Here is a 16,882-nt window from a genome sequence, read left to right as displayed (position 1 = left end):
GTGTCCTATGGGCCTATAGAACTACCATCAAGACTGTAATAGGAGAAATCCCCTTAAATCTAATGTATGGTATAGAGGCCATCATCCCATTTGAAATCGAAGTACCAACCTCGACCCGATGGAAGAAGTACGCGACCTGGCTTATATTCGGACTACAACCTACTAGTAGCGAGTAGCTCGGTTCTACAATGTCTGAGACAAGCGGCACCACTTCTGAGTTTGTGACTTAGTACTTCGAAAAGCTATGGTACTTGAGCCCAGTGTAGATAAGCGTGGGCTGAATTGGGAGGGTCCCTACAGAGTACGTCAGGTGTTCGATTAAGGGATATACAAACTCAAGTCATTGGAAAGGAGACAAGTGCCCCGCGCCTAAAACGTCGACAAACTAAGAAAGTACTACCTATGAGTTTGGGAGTCAAGCATTTGCCACATCGAAAATGTTCCAAGTATGAGTGACCACCGGCTTTGGTGAACTGGTAAAGCCGCACGTTGGCTAAATGATATGTCGAAGAGTGGATGACAAGTCACTCTAATCCTGAGGGCCCTGGTGTCGAGCTGTTTACGACCTTAGTACCACGACAAAACAAGACCTAGTCGCTTTTTAAGCATATGGGCAGTTTGGGTACACCTTACTTATGCCTTATTGGTGGATGGGCAGTTCCGGTTATATACCATACTGTGCCTAATTTCCTTGGCTCACAATTACCTTGGGTTACCCCATACCATGCCTAGCCGTTCTAGAAGTTAGGCACCTCGGTAGAACCTACACTTGGAAGATTTTTATGAAGTTGAGTATTTAGAAAATTGTTGTATGAGAGGTGGTCAAAACTGTAGCTACATTTCATTACTTCAAAGTATCAGTTTGTACATAAAAAAAAGTCTACTAGACCGAGCTCGGAGACTTGGTAGATAATGTTTGTATAGTGGGGGTCCAAGAGAAAAGGTAGTGTTCATTCATCATTGGGCTTCTAGCCCCCGTCCTCCTCAGTGGTAGTAGAGTCCTCCTTGGCTTCATCGGTGTCTATGGCCTCCTCAATAGTAGCATCTCGGCCATCCTTCTTTGTAGCTCCCTCATCGAGGTCGTCATCACCCTCGTTTAAGTCTTCTTCGGTCTTCTCTAGCATCTCTATAGTGATGCCCATGGTGGTGATAGATCCAAGGTCGAGCTATAGGAACACTTGCCTTGTCATCCAGCAACAAAGCTTGGAGCCCTTATGGAAGGCTATGGTACCGAGGTCCTCTTTCATTACATCGAATTCCACCAATGCCTTATATTTTTTGATAGCAAGGACCTCGGCTTCTTCGACCCCCTTTGTGAGAATAGCTTTGTGCTCAACTTCTTGTCTTTTGCTGCCAGCTCGGCCTCCAACTTGTTGACAACCCCGATAGCCTTCTCCACCCATGGCCCGGTATTCCGCAGCCACTGCCATGACAATTTTCACCTTTGCAGCCTGTTGCTCGGATTGCTTTAAGAGTGCATAAACTATGGAGTTGGTCTACAAAAGAAGCAAAATTTACTAAGTACCAGAGAATATCAAAGCGACAACATAGTAATGAGATTGAGACATACCACCATGAGATAGCGCACTGCCTTCGCACCCAATTCAGGAGTCTGCTGCTCAACAAGCTGGGAGATCTCCTCGGGAAAAATAGCCTCTTTGCTCTTTTTGAGATTGACCTGGAAGTCCATGATGCTTTGGTTCTCCTTGGGGCCCCCATTTGAAGAGTGAGCCCTACGATGACTGGGCTGATCTTCTGCTTGTCTTCCACAGGTATTATGGCTGATTTTTCAATGACAACTCTTCTCCACAAGTATTTGGCTTTCTAATCTATCAAGGGACTGCTGCTGATTTAGGATAGCTGCTGAAGTTGCATGAATTGGTCATCTACTGTATGTGCTTGAGAAGGTTGTGGGTAAGTCTGATAAGGTTGGGCCGGTTGGTTCCTAGGATGCATATGTTGGAATTGGTTTTGCCCTTGTGGCCTCTGAAATTGCTAGGCCATAGAGTTAGATGAACGATGATATTGTTGGGACTGTGTGTAGGTTTGACATGATTGAGCTAGTTGAGTCCCATGGTATTCATTGTACTCCTAATGAGTTTGGGCTCTAGACCACTGAGAGTGCATATTTGGTAGGGGGTTTTCTTGGACTTGGGCCCTATAATTGAAGTTGGGCTGATTTTCTCACCCAAGGTTATATGGACTAGAGAATGGGTTAGCATTGGGTTGGAAAATCTATGGGCCGCATGTACTTGATTGACATGATGGGCCGGGTTTGCATAGATGGAACATGATGCATAGGATGACAAGGTTGGGTATGGGCCACTTTGTTGGCAATGTGCAAGGACTTCGTCAAGTCTTTGGGCCATACCATTAATCTTGTCTAGTTGTTGAAACACATGGTTCCAATCAATTCGTGGCTCAGGTTGGAAGTAGTTTCTTATTCCACAAACTCCGACCATTGAATTCATTTTATTTTAACCCCCTTTTTCTTCTTTTCTTTTTGAAATTTGAAATTTTAATTTTAATTTTAATTCAAATTTTAAAATTTTCAAATTTAAATTCAACTTCAGATTTTGAAATTTAAATTCCTAAAATTTAAGTTCAAATTTGATTTTTTTTTTAATTTTTTAATTTTCTCTCTTTTATTATTATTATTATTTTTTTAAAGGCAAACAAATCAACCACTATGAATCCTTTTAGGTTCACTTGGAATTACACCACTTCCTTTGGTTAGCCAGGTAAAGAGGTGGGGATGTGGGAGGCTCCCCTTGCTCTCGCAAGGACCTAATTAAGTAACCACAAAACCCGCTTAGGCTGGATTAACCAAAAAATGAAATAAACACAACAAAATGAAACTAACTACAATGCATAAACAATTATTTCTAAGATGCAATTCAACAATTAAACCTAAAAGAATAAAGCAAACAACTAAGAAAAAGGAACAATTAAAATACTAAAAAGAACACCTAACGCATTCACAACTAACAATAATAATTTTAGCAAACAAATAAACCTATATGATGCATGCCCTAAAATATCAAACCCAAAATAATGGAATGAAAATGCAAGAGAAATATTAAAAAGTCTTTTTTGATTTTTTTATATATTTTTTTTAAATTCAAAATTTAAATGTTTGGATATTTAAATTCAAATTCAGATTTTGAAATTTAAATTCCTAAAATTTAAATTTGAATTTTCAAAATTTTAAAATTTTTATTCGGAAATTCAAGATTTAAATTTCAAAATTTGAAATTCAAATTCAAATTCAAATTCAGATTCGAATTAAAATTTAAATTTAAATTCAGATTTGAAATTTAAACTCAAATTCGAAAATTTCAACAATTTTCTAATTAGCAATTAATTATTCAATTAAGCAACTAAAAGAAAAGAAATTAAATAAAGCAAAAAATAATAATTACAAACAGAAAATCATAATTGTGTTAAACAGAATTAACAACTACCAAAAATAAATTCTAACAAACAAATTGCTAATCTAAAAATTAAACTGAAAATAAATTGATCAAAAAGAAAATTATGGAAGAAATAGATAAAAAATAAAAAATAAAAAAATAAAAAAATTAAACCAAAAATAAAATATACAAAAGAAAAAATTTATTCTGAATTTTTTTATTTATATTTTTCCATCTTTTAATAAAAGAAAAAAATCTAAAATTAATACGAAAAGAAAAATATGCTGCAAAAATAAAATAAAATAAAATGAATGAAAATTCTTTTATATCTTACTTTTTTATTTTTTTATTGTTTTTTTACCTGAAATAAAATAAAAAATGAATCTAATATTTAAACCGAAAATATTATAAAATAAAATAAACAAAAGATAATTATGCTACAAGAAATAAAATAAACGAAATTTATTTTTGCTTTTTTTCTTTTTTTTTTTTTAATCTGAAATAAAGGAAAAAAACAAGCTTAATAAAGCAAAAAAAAATCGAACAAGAAATTAAAATAAAGAAAGAAGAATAGATTTAGAAACAAAAGGGAAGCAAAATGATACTAAAAATAAATCAGATCTGGGAAAAATAAATTAATTAATAATTCAAAAATAACTATTCTATAAAAAAAAGAGTTTGAAAATAAAAATAAGAAAACTAAAAATAAAATGGAATGACTACACCTGAAACGCAATCCAATTTCTCCTCTTCTCTTCCGTCTCGCAGTCCTGCAATACTCCGGTACCCCACCTTTCGTTATTTCATCCTGCAAAATCAAAGAGAAGTAAGAATTAAAATGAAATAACGGATCAAGTAATTAAACAAAAATAAATAAATAATGAAACAGATCCAGATAAGGCAAATACAATTTTTCTCCATTGCTTCCCCGACAACGGCGCCAAAAATTTGGTGTGTCCAGAAGCGTGTCGTTAATCACTGCGGAACACTAGTTTAAACATTTATAATTTTTACCATTTCTCAAACAACTACAAACGTAGTAAATGGGTGAGAACGAGTTTTATATCCACAGGGAAGCAAGTGAAAAATTAATATATACTTAGATCTGGACAAGAGAATGCAATCGAAAATGGTAGAAAATACGAAAATAAAATCTATTATTGCTGAAATTAAATGTTTCGAATTTAAACAAGATAATAAATAAAAATCAGAATTTAATAAAGTATGGGAATCAACAAAGGAAATAAAAGAAATAAATAAAAAATGATCCCGAATCCAGATTTGGTGGCGGTAGCTGCAGATCGACCAGATAGCTTGCAGAAACCCCTCCTGACAAGAACTGGGCGTCTGCCCTTTCTACAACCCTCGAACCCCTCGAGACACCTTTGGCTTGAACCGAACCAATTCAGATCTGCAAAACAGAGAAATGAACAAGAGTTAAATCTAAAAGATTGCATAAATAAAAATAACAAAAAAGAAAATAAAGAAAAGAAAAGAATGGTTGATCAGATCCAATGGCGGTAGTTGTACAATGGTTGAACAGCTTGCAAAAACCCCACCTGACAAGATCTGGGCATCCTCCCCTTCTACAACCCTTGAACTCCTCAAGAAACCTTAGCCTTGTTAATTGGGTGAATTAACCAATTCCTTCTCCAGGGCCCCTAGGGTCCTTTTTGTAGAGAAGAGTGGATACAACTGGAATTTGAGAGAAAGAGGGGGGCGACAGCTAGGTTTTAGCAAAAATATGGGTGCCCTATGGTTTAGAATGAAGGGTTAAGATGATTTTAGGTGATCCTAAGGCTGAGAAGAAAAGGAGAAGGCACCTAATATTATGTAAGGATAAGATTTAATGGCTAAAGGCTTAATGGTGAATATTAGAAGTTAGGTGGTTCCTAGGGTTAGAATGCTAAAAAGAGATTTCCCTAGAATGGATGGTAGAGATTAGAAGGGATGGAAGGTGCAGATTTAGCAGTTAGGGGTGGCTAGGTTGGTTTAGAGTGAAAAGAATGGGTTAAAAGGCGCCCTAGGGTTTGCTAAAATGTGGGGAGCATGCTAATACAGTAGGAGGGGCGCCAAACTAGGTTTAGCAGCTTGGAAGCGCCCTCCTGCTTTCAGTTTTTCACAAAAACACCCTCTCTCTTAGCTGGACTTCACACCAGCTTCCCAAAATCTGCTTTTCAGCCATGAAAACTTCACAATTTTGTACAAAGACCCTCAGAGGTCACATAATTGATTTTAACTGGAAAAATGGTGCACTTTGACTATTCTAAGGTAGAAAATACCCTTGAATTGATGCCCTTAAGGCATCAAAATGCAGGATTATCAGCTCCTTGACGCCCACGTAGTCGACTCTATTGGCTAAGTATGAAAGAAGAGGTTGGGTACATACCACCAGAGGCAATGCATAAGCTTCCCCTCCTAGTTCACCGGGACGCGATTCACGGAGTTCTACGACCTCCGTTCGAAAGATGGCCTTTATGCTCTTTACTAGGGCAATCTAGAAGTCCATAATGGTGTGCTTCTCCTCAAAAGTGGCCTGAGCATCCAAAGTAGTGGTCGCCTCAGCCCCGAACTGTGGAAGGGGCTCCTCAGAAGTCTGATCGGCCTCAGGTTCAAGCAAGGTCCCCTCTAGCCATTCCTCCTTGGTCAACTACTAGAACAACTTCAACTGCACTCCGTCCAGTGGGCTTAGAAGCTACGATCTGAAGAGCTTCCTAGGGGGTTACCTTCCTCTTCTTCCTCCTTATAGCCGTGAACAACCTGAAAGTTGGCATGCTCAACATGTTTCTTGCACGAGAAATCCAAAGATAAGTCAAGACCAAAGAAAGGAAGAAATATGCTAGAACTTGAAATGACAACCTACTTGGAGGACTTAGCTCGGCTTGGATCTACTTCTCCTCGGCCAAAAGTTCACTCAACTCTAACTTCTTATCCACTAAGATCTGCACCCTAATCAGCATCTGTTCACTCAACATATCCTCCCCAAAGTCCCTAGTCCCCACTCTCCAATCCGTTGACAACGACCATCCACCATTGTGGTCAAGAAAGAAATACCTCATCTTCCAATCTGATACCTTGGAAGGGAAGTTGTGCAATAGTTTACACCCAAGCCGGTAGGACAAATAGAAGTTATACATCCCGGGAGTATTGGAGGGATTTTTCTTTATGTGGCATATATCGGTGAAGGTCTTGAGATCTAGGGGAAACTGATGTGGTGATAGAAAGAGATGATGCCGACCAAAGTCCTAATAGAATTGGGGTGAAGCTGATCTGGTCTAATGATAAGCCTATATTTTTACATATTTTCATACCTCTAACTTCATGATTTTGGTAATAATGTTTTTGGAATTAGCATGGTATTGTACTAATTATGATGAAATTTTCTTACAAGATGACTTGGAGTATAATTGTGCAATTTTAAGGAGGAATTCAATTTAATTGATCAAGATAATCATAGAGGAAGGACCATGCAGCAATGATGCTCTAGGATGTAGCCATGAAGGAGAGAATCCATTGAAATTGGATTTGATATGTATGCACAAAAATTGGGAAATTTCCTATTTTGATATAGTTCACGTAGTTTGGGCATAACCTTCTGCCTACAACTCAGATTGAGGTGATTCAAATGGCTAATTAAAGAGAAGAGATAGGGCTACAACTCTTGTGTTTATCACTAAACCTAATTCCGCTGCTAACCAAGTGCAATTTAAGCTTCAAGTTTCAGGTCTGGTAGTTGGCAGTGTAGAAGAAATAGGAATTCAACTGAGATAAAGACTAAGAGACCTAATTTGTGTTGAATTAGGAGTTTGCATTGAGAAGCAATTGAGGGGAGGCTGCACTATAAAAAGGACCATAGACTCAAGGCAAAAGGGCACATCCTTAGAGATAATTCAATGGAGAAGAGAAGAGAAAGCAGTCTTAGCACATCAGAAGAGAAGAGGAAGCAATTTCAGCACACCAGAGAAGGAGAGGAAGAATCCAAATTCAAGAGGGAGAAATGCTTAGTTGCTGCACTTGTCTTCGACCTCCAAAGGCTAAAATTTTCTTGTTATTCTATTCATTATTTGATGTGTTCTTGCTGTGTTTCCCCTTTAATTTTCTTGAGTATGTTGAATTTAAGGATATCTAGCTAAATTCTCTTAGATAGGGTTTAGATGGACTTTGATCTTAAGATTATATAATTATTTGTTTAATTCAATTCAAGATCTTTATTATTTGCATGAGGAATTTTTATTTCTATTCTTAATGCTTTAAAAGAATTGGCCAATCTTTTAATGATTTGATGATTCATGCATGACTAACCAAAGGATTGTTATCAATTAGATCCCTAGGCAATAAAAATTGTATGATAGACTATGATATCAAAAGATGATTAACTCATGTGTGGGAATCAAGGAAACTTAGTGAGTCAAATCCCCTTCTACGATTAGAGGTTTCCAAAGAAATTAATGCTTATTTTTCCTTTTAACAACCACTTAGAAATTTGATGGTAGAATTGGATTAATAAAGGGTTAATATGACTTGAGAAAGCTTATTAATTAATTTAGGAAAATCCACCATCACATGCAAATAACTTTAATATACCTTAGGGTAATTTCGGTCTTGAGTTGGATTAAATAGATAATTATATAACCTTGATTTAATGAAATCTAAACCCTAGCTACATTCATCCATTAGTTCAGTTTTTATTAAGTTATTGGATTTGCAAGAATTCTTTTAGTTTTTATTCATTCAATTGATTCACAAGTTCAACTTAGGTTAATTTAAAATTGATTTGGTACTGTGATCTAGTCTCTATGGGATCGGCACTTTTTTCATCATTATATGCACATTTGACTAAGGTACACTTGCTTGAATTAATTGTGCATAAATCACACAACAAGTTTTTGGCACCGTTGCCGGGGACTAGTTTATTGCATATCAAAACTACTTGAATTAGCCTTAGATTAAACATCTATTTGTTTTATTTTCATATTTAAAATTTCCCATTTCAATTTTTGTTGGGTTCAACTTTATAAAATTTTTGAGAAAATTTTTATTTTTTTTTCTCTTTCTTTTTCTTTTCTTTGAAGGTTCCTAGTGCATGACACACACTAGTGGTGGAGAATTAATACCCCTTGATCAAGAAATAGAAAGGACTTTAAAAAAGCGAACGAGGGAGAGAAAGAACAAGATGGCTCAAGACCAAAATAATCCAAGGACATTGATCTCCTATGCTATACCTACTCTGGATGGTACTACATCAAGCATTAGGAGGTTGAATGTGCAAGAAAACAATTTTGAGATCAAGTATGCAATTATTCAGATAATCCAGATGAGTGTGCAATTTTCTGGCCCCAATGATGACAGCTTTCATATTGCTAATTATTTGAAATATGTGATACTTTTAAGCATAATGGAGTTAGTGATGATGCCATTAGACTTAGGTTATTTCCTTTCTCCTTAAGGGATAAAGCAAAAGATTGGCTTAACTCTCTTCCTACAGGTTCGATTACTACATGGGATGACTCGACACAAAAGTTTTTATATAAGTATTTTTCACCTGCTAAAACGACTAAATTAAGGAATGACATAACAACTTTTTCTCAATTTGATAATGAAACCTTATATGAGTCATGAGAGAGATTTAAGGAAATACTTAGGAAGTGTCCTAATCATGGTCTACTTGTTTGGATGCACGTGCAAACTTTTTATAGTGGCATTAATTAATCTAATCATTCAATGTTAGATGCAGCTACAGGTGGTACCCTTATGAGAAAAACTCCCGAAGAAGCATATGAACTTTTGAAGGAGATGGCAACCAATAGCTATCAATGGGGCAATGAGAAAGCAAATAAAAAGAGAGTTGGAATTTATAATGTTGATTCTATCACTACTTTATCGGCTCAACTTGTTGCATTAAATAAGAAATTAAAAAATTTGGGGGTTTCAGCTATGAGTGTTTCTTCTGTTCCCTTCCCTTCTTGTGAGCTTTGTGGGCAAGGGGGACATGCTAGTGTAGACTATCAAGTAGGAAATCCATTTTCTTCTTCTTCTGAACAAGCTAATTTTGTTTCTTATGGTGGCAATAGGTCCAATTTCAATCCCTACTCCAACACTTATAATCCAGGATGGAGAAGCCATCCAAATTTTTCTTGGAATAATAACCAACAGAGAGCACCTCACAGATTTCAGCAGCAACCACAACAAAATCCACAAGAGAAGAAGCCAAATTTAGAGGATATAGTGGAAAAATTTATCAACAGTATAGAGGCAAGAATTCAAGGGATAGAAACTCAAATTGGACAACTTGCTCAAGCAATTTTGGCAAGGCCACAAGGAGGATTACCTAGCAATACCGAGAAAAATCCCAGGGAACAAGTAAAGACCATCACTCTACGAAGTGGAAAAGAACTTAGAAAAAAAGAAAAAGATGATGAACAGGTAAAAGAGGAAGAAATCTGAAACCTTGAAGTCAAAGAAGGAGACTACGAGTCATCAATGGAGAAAAAGGGAAGTTCTACTCTTAATTTAAAATCCTACAAACCCCCTCTTCCTTTTCCTAAAAGATTTCTTAAGGCTAAATTGGATAAGCAATTTGCTAAATATCTAGAGGTGTTTCAAAAGTTGCATATTAACATTCCGCTTCTTGATGCTATTTCTTAGATGCCAAATTATGCCAAATTTTTTAAGGAAATAATTTCAAACAAAAGAAAGTTGGAGGAGTTTTATGCAATCCTACAAAATAAATTACCTCCAAAACTCAAGGATCCATGGAGCTTCTCTATTCTGTTCACCATTGGCAAAATTAATTTTGATAAGGCTTTATGTGATCTTGGTGCAAGAATTAATTTGATGCCTTTTTCTATCTTCAAGAAGCTTGGGTTAAAGGAGCCAACACTTACCACTTTTTCTCTACAATTGGCTGACAGAAGTATCAAATATCCAAGGGGAGTAGTGGAAGATGTTTTGGTAAAAGTAGATAAATTTATTTTTCCTGTTGACTTCATCGCTTTGGACATGGAAGAAGATTATGATATGCCCCTAATTTTAGGGAGACTTTTTCTTGCCACAGGAAGAGCTTTAATTGATGTCCAACAAGGAAAACTTAGCCTTAGGATTAATGATGAGGAAGTTATTTTTAATGTGTTTAAGGCTATGAAACATTCCAATGATGAAAAAGAAGTCTTAATGATAGATTGCATTGATGATTTGGTAGAAAGAAAACTTTAAGCATTTAGGTTAGATGATCTATAGAAAATTGCATTACTAACTCCTTTAATGTGAATGAACAAATTTTATATGAGAGGCATAAGGAGGTCGTAGGCTATTTGGGAGAAAAGCAAAGAGGATTCGTGACAAAAAGGGAAAAGTTTTTGCCTTTGGATATTTCTTCCTCTTCTTCAAAAGCCAAGCCATCAATCGAGAAGCCTCCTACTCTTGAACTTAAACCTCTTCCTTCGCATTTAAAATATGTTTATTTAGGAAAGTCATCTACCTTACCTATGATTATTTCTTCTTATTTGACAAGCCTTGAAGAAGAAAAGTTGATAAGGGTGCTTAGGGAACACAAAAGAGCGATTGGATGGAGCATTGGCGACATTCAAAGAATAAGTCCATCAGTTTGCATGCACAAAATCATGAGGGAAGAAGGATTCAAGCCTACGATGCAGCCCCAAAGGAGGTTAAATCCTAATATGAAAGAGGTAGTAAAGAAAGATGAGATAAAATGGCTTGATTCAGGTATTATCTTTCCTATCTCTGATTCTTTTTGGGTAAGTTCCATGCAAGTTGTGCCAAAAAAGGGTGAGACCACTGTAGTCAAAAATGAAAATAATGAATTAATCCCTACAAGGATAGTAACAGATTGGAGGGTATGTATCGACTATAGGAAATTGAATGATGCTACTAGAAAAGATCATTTCCCCCTTCTCTTTATTGATTAAACGATTGAAAAACTTGTTGGTCAGGAATTTTATTGTTTTCTTGATGGTTATTATGGTTATCACCAAATTCCTATTGCTCCTGAAGATCAAGAGAAAACTACCTTTACATGCCCTTATGGAACATTCGCATTTAGGAGAATTCCTTTTGGTTTGTGCAATACCCCTAGTACTTTTCAAAGATGCATGATGTCTTTATTTTCGGATTTCATTGATGATTTTATGGAGATATTGATGCGTATTGCTTACACTAGCAAGTGCACTAGACGATCAAGTAATAAAGTGATGAGTAGAGTATCGTTCCCATGAGGATTTATCCAACAACTATTGGTAATAAATCAGTCAATTGTTATCTAATAAACCAAATTCTTAACCTAATCAAAATCTGAATTCCTAACTAGCAAACTATCCTAATCAATTCGGATCAAACCACCTTCATGTAGAGAGAAGCAAGGCTGTATAAGAACACTATCAGAGTCGGTCCAACAACTAATTCATGAAGTTATTCAATTGAATTGGGATCCGGCCATGGTTTGGTGAAACCCTAATGGCATGGGCAACCTCTCTCGAGCACAACTCATCCTATCCATGGGTGACAATTCTTATATCTCTATCAAGAATTTAATCCCCATGGATGCATTAAATAAAACAATTTGAAGGGCATCAATTCAGATTTGAATGAACACCAACCGAATCACACAAATTATCTCTAAGATGTGTTAGATTCAATTCTTGATTAGTAGATCTAATTACCTAAATTCTTTCTCAAACAATTCAGACAATCCAAGAATCAAGAACAATTCGGCCAAGACTGTTCTGACAATTAAAACCCTAACCAAGAAACATCAAGAATGAATCCAATCAATCGAATAACCCTAGAGAAATAATTACAGATCTGAAACACCATCAATCATGGTTTGAATTCTAGCAAGAAAGAGAAATTAATTGACAAAATTGCATGAAACCCTAGCTGAATTTGGTTACCAATTGCGCAGAACTAAAGAAGAAGACAACCTAGAATTGTGCTTCAATCTTCAATTTCTTGGATGTGATTCTCCTCTAATTCGCATTTAGCAACCTTTTTCTTCCTCTAGATCTTCTCTTTTCTCCTTTCTCACACTTCTCTTCTCTCCTTTCTCCTTTTGGAGGTTCAAACCCTTTTCTCCCCTTTCTCTTCTCCTTTTATACTTTTCTCTTCAACCCTCCCTCTTCTAAAAGGTAGCCACTTTTAGGACCCCTTGGGCTGCAACTTGGGCTGCACTTGGGCCTCCCACTTGGTGGGCCGAAAGGTCTCCCTTGGAGAATCTCGGCTAGGCTCTCTTCTTGGTGTCCCCCATGGGGCTTTGCTCCTTTATGGGCCAAAAGTGCCCTCCTTATGACTCTCGGTTGGGCCTGTCTTCTAGATGAGCCAAATTGCTTCCACATTTGCCCTCTCAACATGGTTTTATGCTATCTTCCCCCTAAGCTGGTCTACACTCTTGAATTCTTGAAATCATTCTCAATTAGGGTGAGAAAACATGCAAATTATCATCAAAACCATGCATAAAACAATAGAAATGTTGTGTAGCTAGCGCACACATCAAACTCCCCCACACTTAAGCTTTTGCTTGTTCTCAAGCAAAGATATCACCCATAAACTGATCAACCCCCAGATTATTACTACCTACCAGATGAATTTTAGGATGAGAATGCATTAAGTGATCGGGAAACCTGCATAATTATTCTGATTTATTTCTATGATTAGCCATTCTTACCACATACATAAGAGCAAAGGAAGGGGAGAATATGAGATCCTTCATGCTCCAACATTCACTTCCATTCAATATGTATAGCAGCTCCTTGACTGCCAATATTAACCATTACTTTGAACTCGGTCTCAAATCTGTTAATGCATCTAATTGAATGTTCAACCACATTTTTTCCCTTCGAACCACAGTCATTACTGAATTCTTTTTTTTCCCCTTTCTTTTGGTGTGAGTGCATTTTATGCTACATCTCACACTAGGGACTTTCTTCTTTCTCTTTTTTTTTTCTTTGGTGTGAGTGCATTTTATGCTTCATCTCACACTGGTCACGGGCTAGAGGCAAATAACAATACTCATTGATGAGCACATAATTTATCTATAATTTATGAGGTTTTTGCATGGAGTTTTATGTCAGTTTAATTGAATTTCACCATATTTTAGCTTGATTGCAAAAAAGATTTCAGGGGCAACCAACTCAAGAAAAAGAAGGCAAAAAGCAATAAAAGAAAGCCCAATTTTAATCAAATTCAGCCTGGCCCAGCCATAAGAACGAAGGAGTATCATTCGGCCCAAGTAGTGCAAGCTACACTCTTTGGGAAAACCCAAAGAAAGAGTCTAGCAAGAAGAAAAATTTGGCCCAGCAAAGAAGAGACCCATTTCAACCCAAGAACAGCCTAGAGTGCAGCCCAAAATATGCTCAAAACTAAGCTAAGTTACAACCCAAATAGCAGCCCAAAGGGAACTAGGGGCAGCAACTTCTAGAGGATTCTTGAAGAGAAGGAGGGAGCACTCTAGAAGGTTCAAGAGGGGTGTAATGCACCCAATTCTAGAGGCTTCAAGAAGAGGCTAGAGCTTCCTTGAAAGCCTATATAAGGAGGTCTCTAGAGGGGGGAGAGGTGTTCATTTGACCAAGTTCAAGGCTCTCCATTCTTTTGGGGTTCGAATTCCTTGAAGAGAAGAAGAGAGAAGAAGGAGCTAGGCGCATGAAGGAGAAGGGCTGAAGAGATTCAAGCAAGGAAGAAGAGAAGAAGGTGAGTTTGAATTTTGGGAAATTTTGATTGAGAGATCCTTTGTTCCATTTCTACTTAGTTTTTGTTTTCTTGAGTTCGAATTCAGCTTCTATCTATGTAATTTTCTCTTCCTCTCTTTCATTCTTTCTTGTAATCAATGTTGTAAAATTTCAGATTGTGTAATCAAATTTCTTTATCATTCGAGTAGACCAGATCTCTTCTTATTGTTTCTTGAATATAGTGTGAATTCTAGATCAGATTGGCTGATTTTATCTCTCACAAACTTAGATCTAAAATCTTAGATTTGAGATTTGTAAGATCTGAATTGCTTGAGAAAGAATTCAGACCTTCAATTCTCAAGTTTGCCGATTTGATCTAATGCTTGGAATTTCTTGAGTGCTTGAGAGAGACTCTAGGAATTTAGATCTACTATTCAAGGACTAAATTGCATGCAAGGTTAGAGATAACTTGCATAATTCAGTTGGTGATCAATTCATATTTGAATTGATGCCCTTGATGTGTTTGAATTAATGCATGCATGAATGTTTAGATCCTTGATAGAGATATAAGGATTGTCATTCATTCATAAGATGAACATGCTCTTGAAAAATGTTGTTCATGACCTTGGGGCTTCACCAAACCAAGGCTGAATCATGATCTATTCGAATGAGTTAAGTAGTTTTATTTTCTAAATCATGAAATTTGATTTTCTTGCTTACTCTTTTAACTTGAATAGAAGGTATTTGAGCCAATACTTTTTAGTTAGATTTTAGCTTAGGATTTTAATTTTTGAACAAAGTTATGATGTTTTATTAATCAAATAAGAATTGGCCAATTTAGTATTAGTAGTTGTTTCCTAAATCCTCATGGGAACGATACTCTATTCACATCTTTACTAGAACGGCTAGTGCACATGCTAGTGTCACAATGATCCACATCAAGTTTTTGGCGCCGTTACCAGGGATTTATGGAAGCAACATTAGGAACTATTGGCCATTCTTAATATGGTTTTTAGCATTGCATTCATGGCTGGTTTTCAATTTTTCATCTTACATTTCATCCTTGGATGCAATGGCTGCATTGGTGGAGCCATGTTTCTTCTCTTGATACTTGATTGTTCCATCCTTTGTTTCAGTTTTAGTGTAGCTGAAGTAGATCTGATTTCTCTTATTTGTGATTCTATTATCTCCAAAAAAAAATAAAAAAGAAAAAAAAATTATAAATCTCAAAATGAGTTCAGATCGGAATTGCATTCAACAATCTGACCTACCCTCATCCAAAAAGATTTTGCTTGCCTTGCTGTAATTTGTTTTAGCTTTCTACCTTTCTAAAAAGAAAAAAAATAGAAACAAAAAAGAAAAAGAAAAAAATGAATGAAAGAATGGCATGTGAGCTTTCAGATCTGAACTCAGACTTGGGTTCAGATCTGAATTCAACTGGTTGCAGGTCTGCTAGGTTCAGATCTGAGTTCTTCTGAACTCAGACCTGAACCTACTCAATTTTGATGTGAATTCGGGTAGTGACAGCACCTAATTCACAATGTTATACATCAGACTTGCCTCAATGCTCAAAGGGTATCAAGGAATGAAAAAAAAAATCAGATCTGAAGTGCAGGTAGTTTGATATGAGATCTAATATAGAGCATAATCTGAATTCTATGTGGACTATTTTTTTTTTCTTTTTTTCTTTAAACCACTTGCACCCGATCTAAATTGGCTAATGTTTGGATTGAATTAGGACTAATATTTGCAAGGCCTGAAAGATCCAAAAAGAGCATCATATTTTGGATTGTAATATACTGGCATTCAGATCTGAATCAAGGCTGCTTACAGTATAAAGTTGCAGACCTGATTTCAGGTTTCTGCAATTACTTATTATGAGTCACACAAGCTTGGATGTCCATTACTAAATTTAAAGCTTTTGATGACCAGCTCTGATTTCTAATATGGACTGATATGAGATATGATCTAAAATATCTATGGATTGAGTTTTGTTTTGTAAAACTGCTAACATCAAATCTGAATTGCATCAGTTAACAAAACCAAACATTGTAGACCTAATTTCAGGTCTTAGCAATTATTTGATATGTATGAGTTATACCGGTTTGGGCTTTAAATGTAGAGCTTAAAACCCTTAAACCAAGCCTAACTCAGGGCTGGTTTCCATTTATTTCAGGCCCTCTTAATATATTTTTTAGTTCAGATCTAATAGCAGCTCTAAGGAATGACAGATCTGATTCTAGCCTTAATGGATGTATATTGCGGTGTATACTTATTAGACAGTTTTGTATGCCCTTAGCTCCAATCAGTTTTGATGTACTTTTGACATTTAGTATAAATTAATAAAGTGCATGTTTGATTTATGTTGTGTGGTATGTTTCTATGTAAGACCCTTAAACTGGACACTTAATGAGACTTGTGTTAGTTTAGAATGTTCACAGCCGTTGGATAACTCTGGGGAGATTTATCCTGCCAAGACTGACACTGGTGTGTTGCCTGTTGGGGTGGCCTGTTTCAGCTGCTAGGGTGACACCCAAAGCACATGCAGTGTAGGATTGCTTGAATCTTTGAACCAGACCAAATTTCCAGTATTGCCCTGAACCTTAGAGATTGATGGGCAAAACTGGAAAGTTACACCTGACCCCTAGACTCGATTATGGTACTGCACTAGGTGTCAGATTGGTCTGTCTTTGATATGCCAATCAGTGAGATCCTTAGCGGGGGTCATAGTGACAGGATCATCTGAGTATGTTGGGACAGTTTGAGAAATCATTTGAGTGGGCGATCATAGTG

At 36.4% G+C, this 16,882-nt stretch overlaps 1 protein-coding gene, 1 long non-coding RNA gene and 1 other non-coding gene across 3 annotated transcripts; 1 reads left to right on the top strand and 2 right to left on the bottom strand.

Moving 5' to 3' along the window:
* Positions 1-4,589: 4,589 nt before the first annotated feature.
* LOC148880463 (uncharacterized) lies at positions 4,590-5,207 on the bottom strand. The gene is made up of 2 exons (XR_016101825.1): positions 4,973-5,207; positions 4,590-4,824 (listed from the first exon to the last, which is right to left on the bottom strand). It is a non-coding gene; the product is annotated as an uncharacterized LOC148880463 (long non-coding RNA).
* A 3,379-nt stretch (positions 5,208-8,586) lies between these two features.
* LOC148880461 (uncharacterized) lies at positions 8,587-10,625 on the top strand. The gene is made up of 3 exons (XM_088976484.1): positions 8,587-8,839; positions 9,142-9,836; positions 10,059-10,625. The coding sequence occupies exons 1-3, from the start codon at positions 8,587-8,589 to the stop codon at positions 10,623-10,625; spliced, it is 1,515 nt and encodes a 504-aa protein (XP_088832610.1).
* LOC148880462 (small nucleolar RNA R71) lies at positions 8,970-9,076 on the bottom strand. The gene has a single exon (XR_016106049.1). It is a non-coding gene; the product is annotated as a small nucleolar RNA R71 (small nucleolar RNA).
* Positions 10,626-16,882: the final 6,257 nt, after the last annotated feature.

Source organism: Nelumbo lutea, chromosome 1 (genome assembly GCF_056320005.1).
Source record: "Nelumbo lutea isolate HS-2025 chromosome 1, American lotus-T2T, whole genome shotgun sequence".
NCBI classification, from domain to species: domain Eukaryota; kingdom Viridiplantae; phylum Streptophyta; class Magnoliopsida; order Proteales; family Nelumbonaceae; genus Nelumbo; species Nelumbo lutea.
This window is presented reverse-complemented; position numbering and strand designations above follow the sequence as displayed.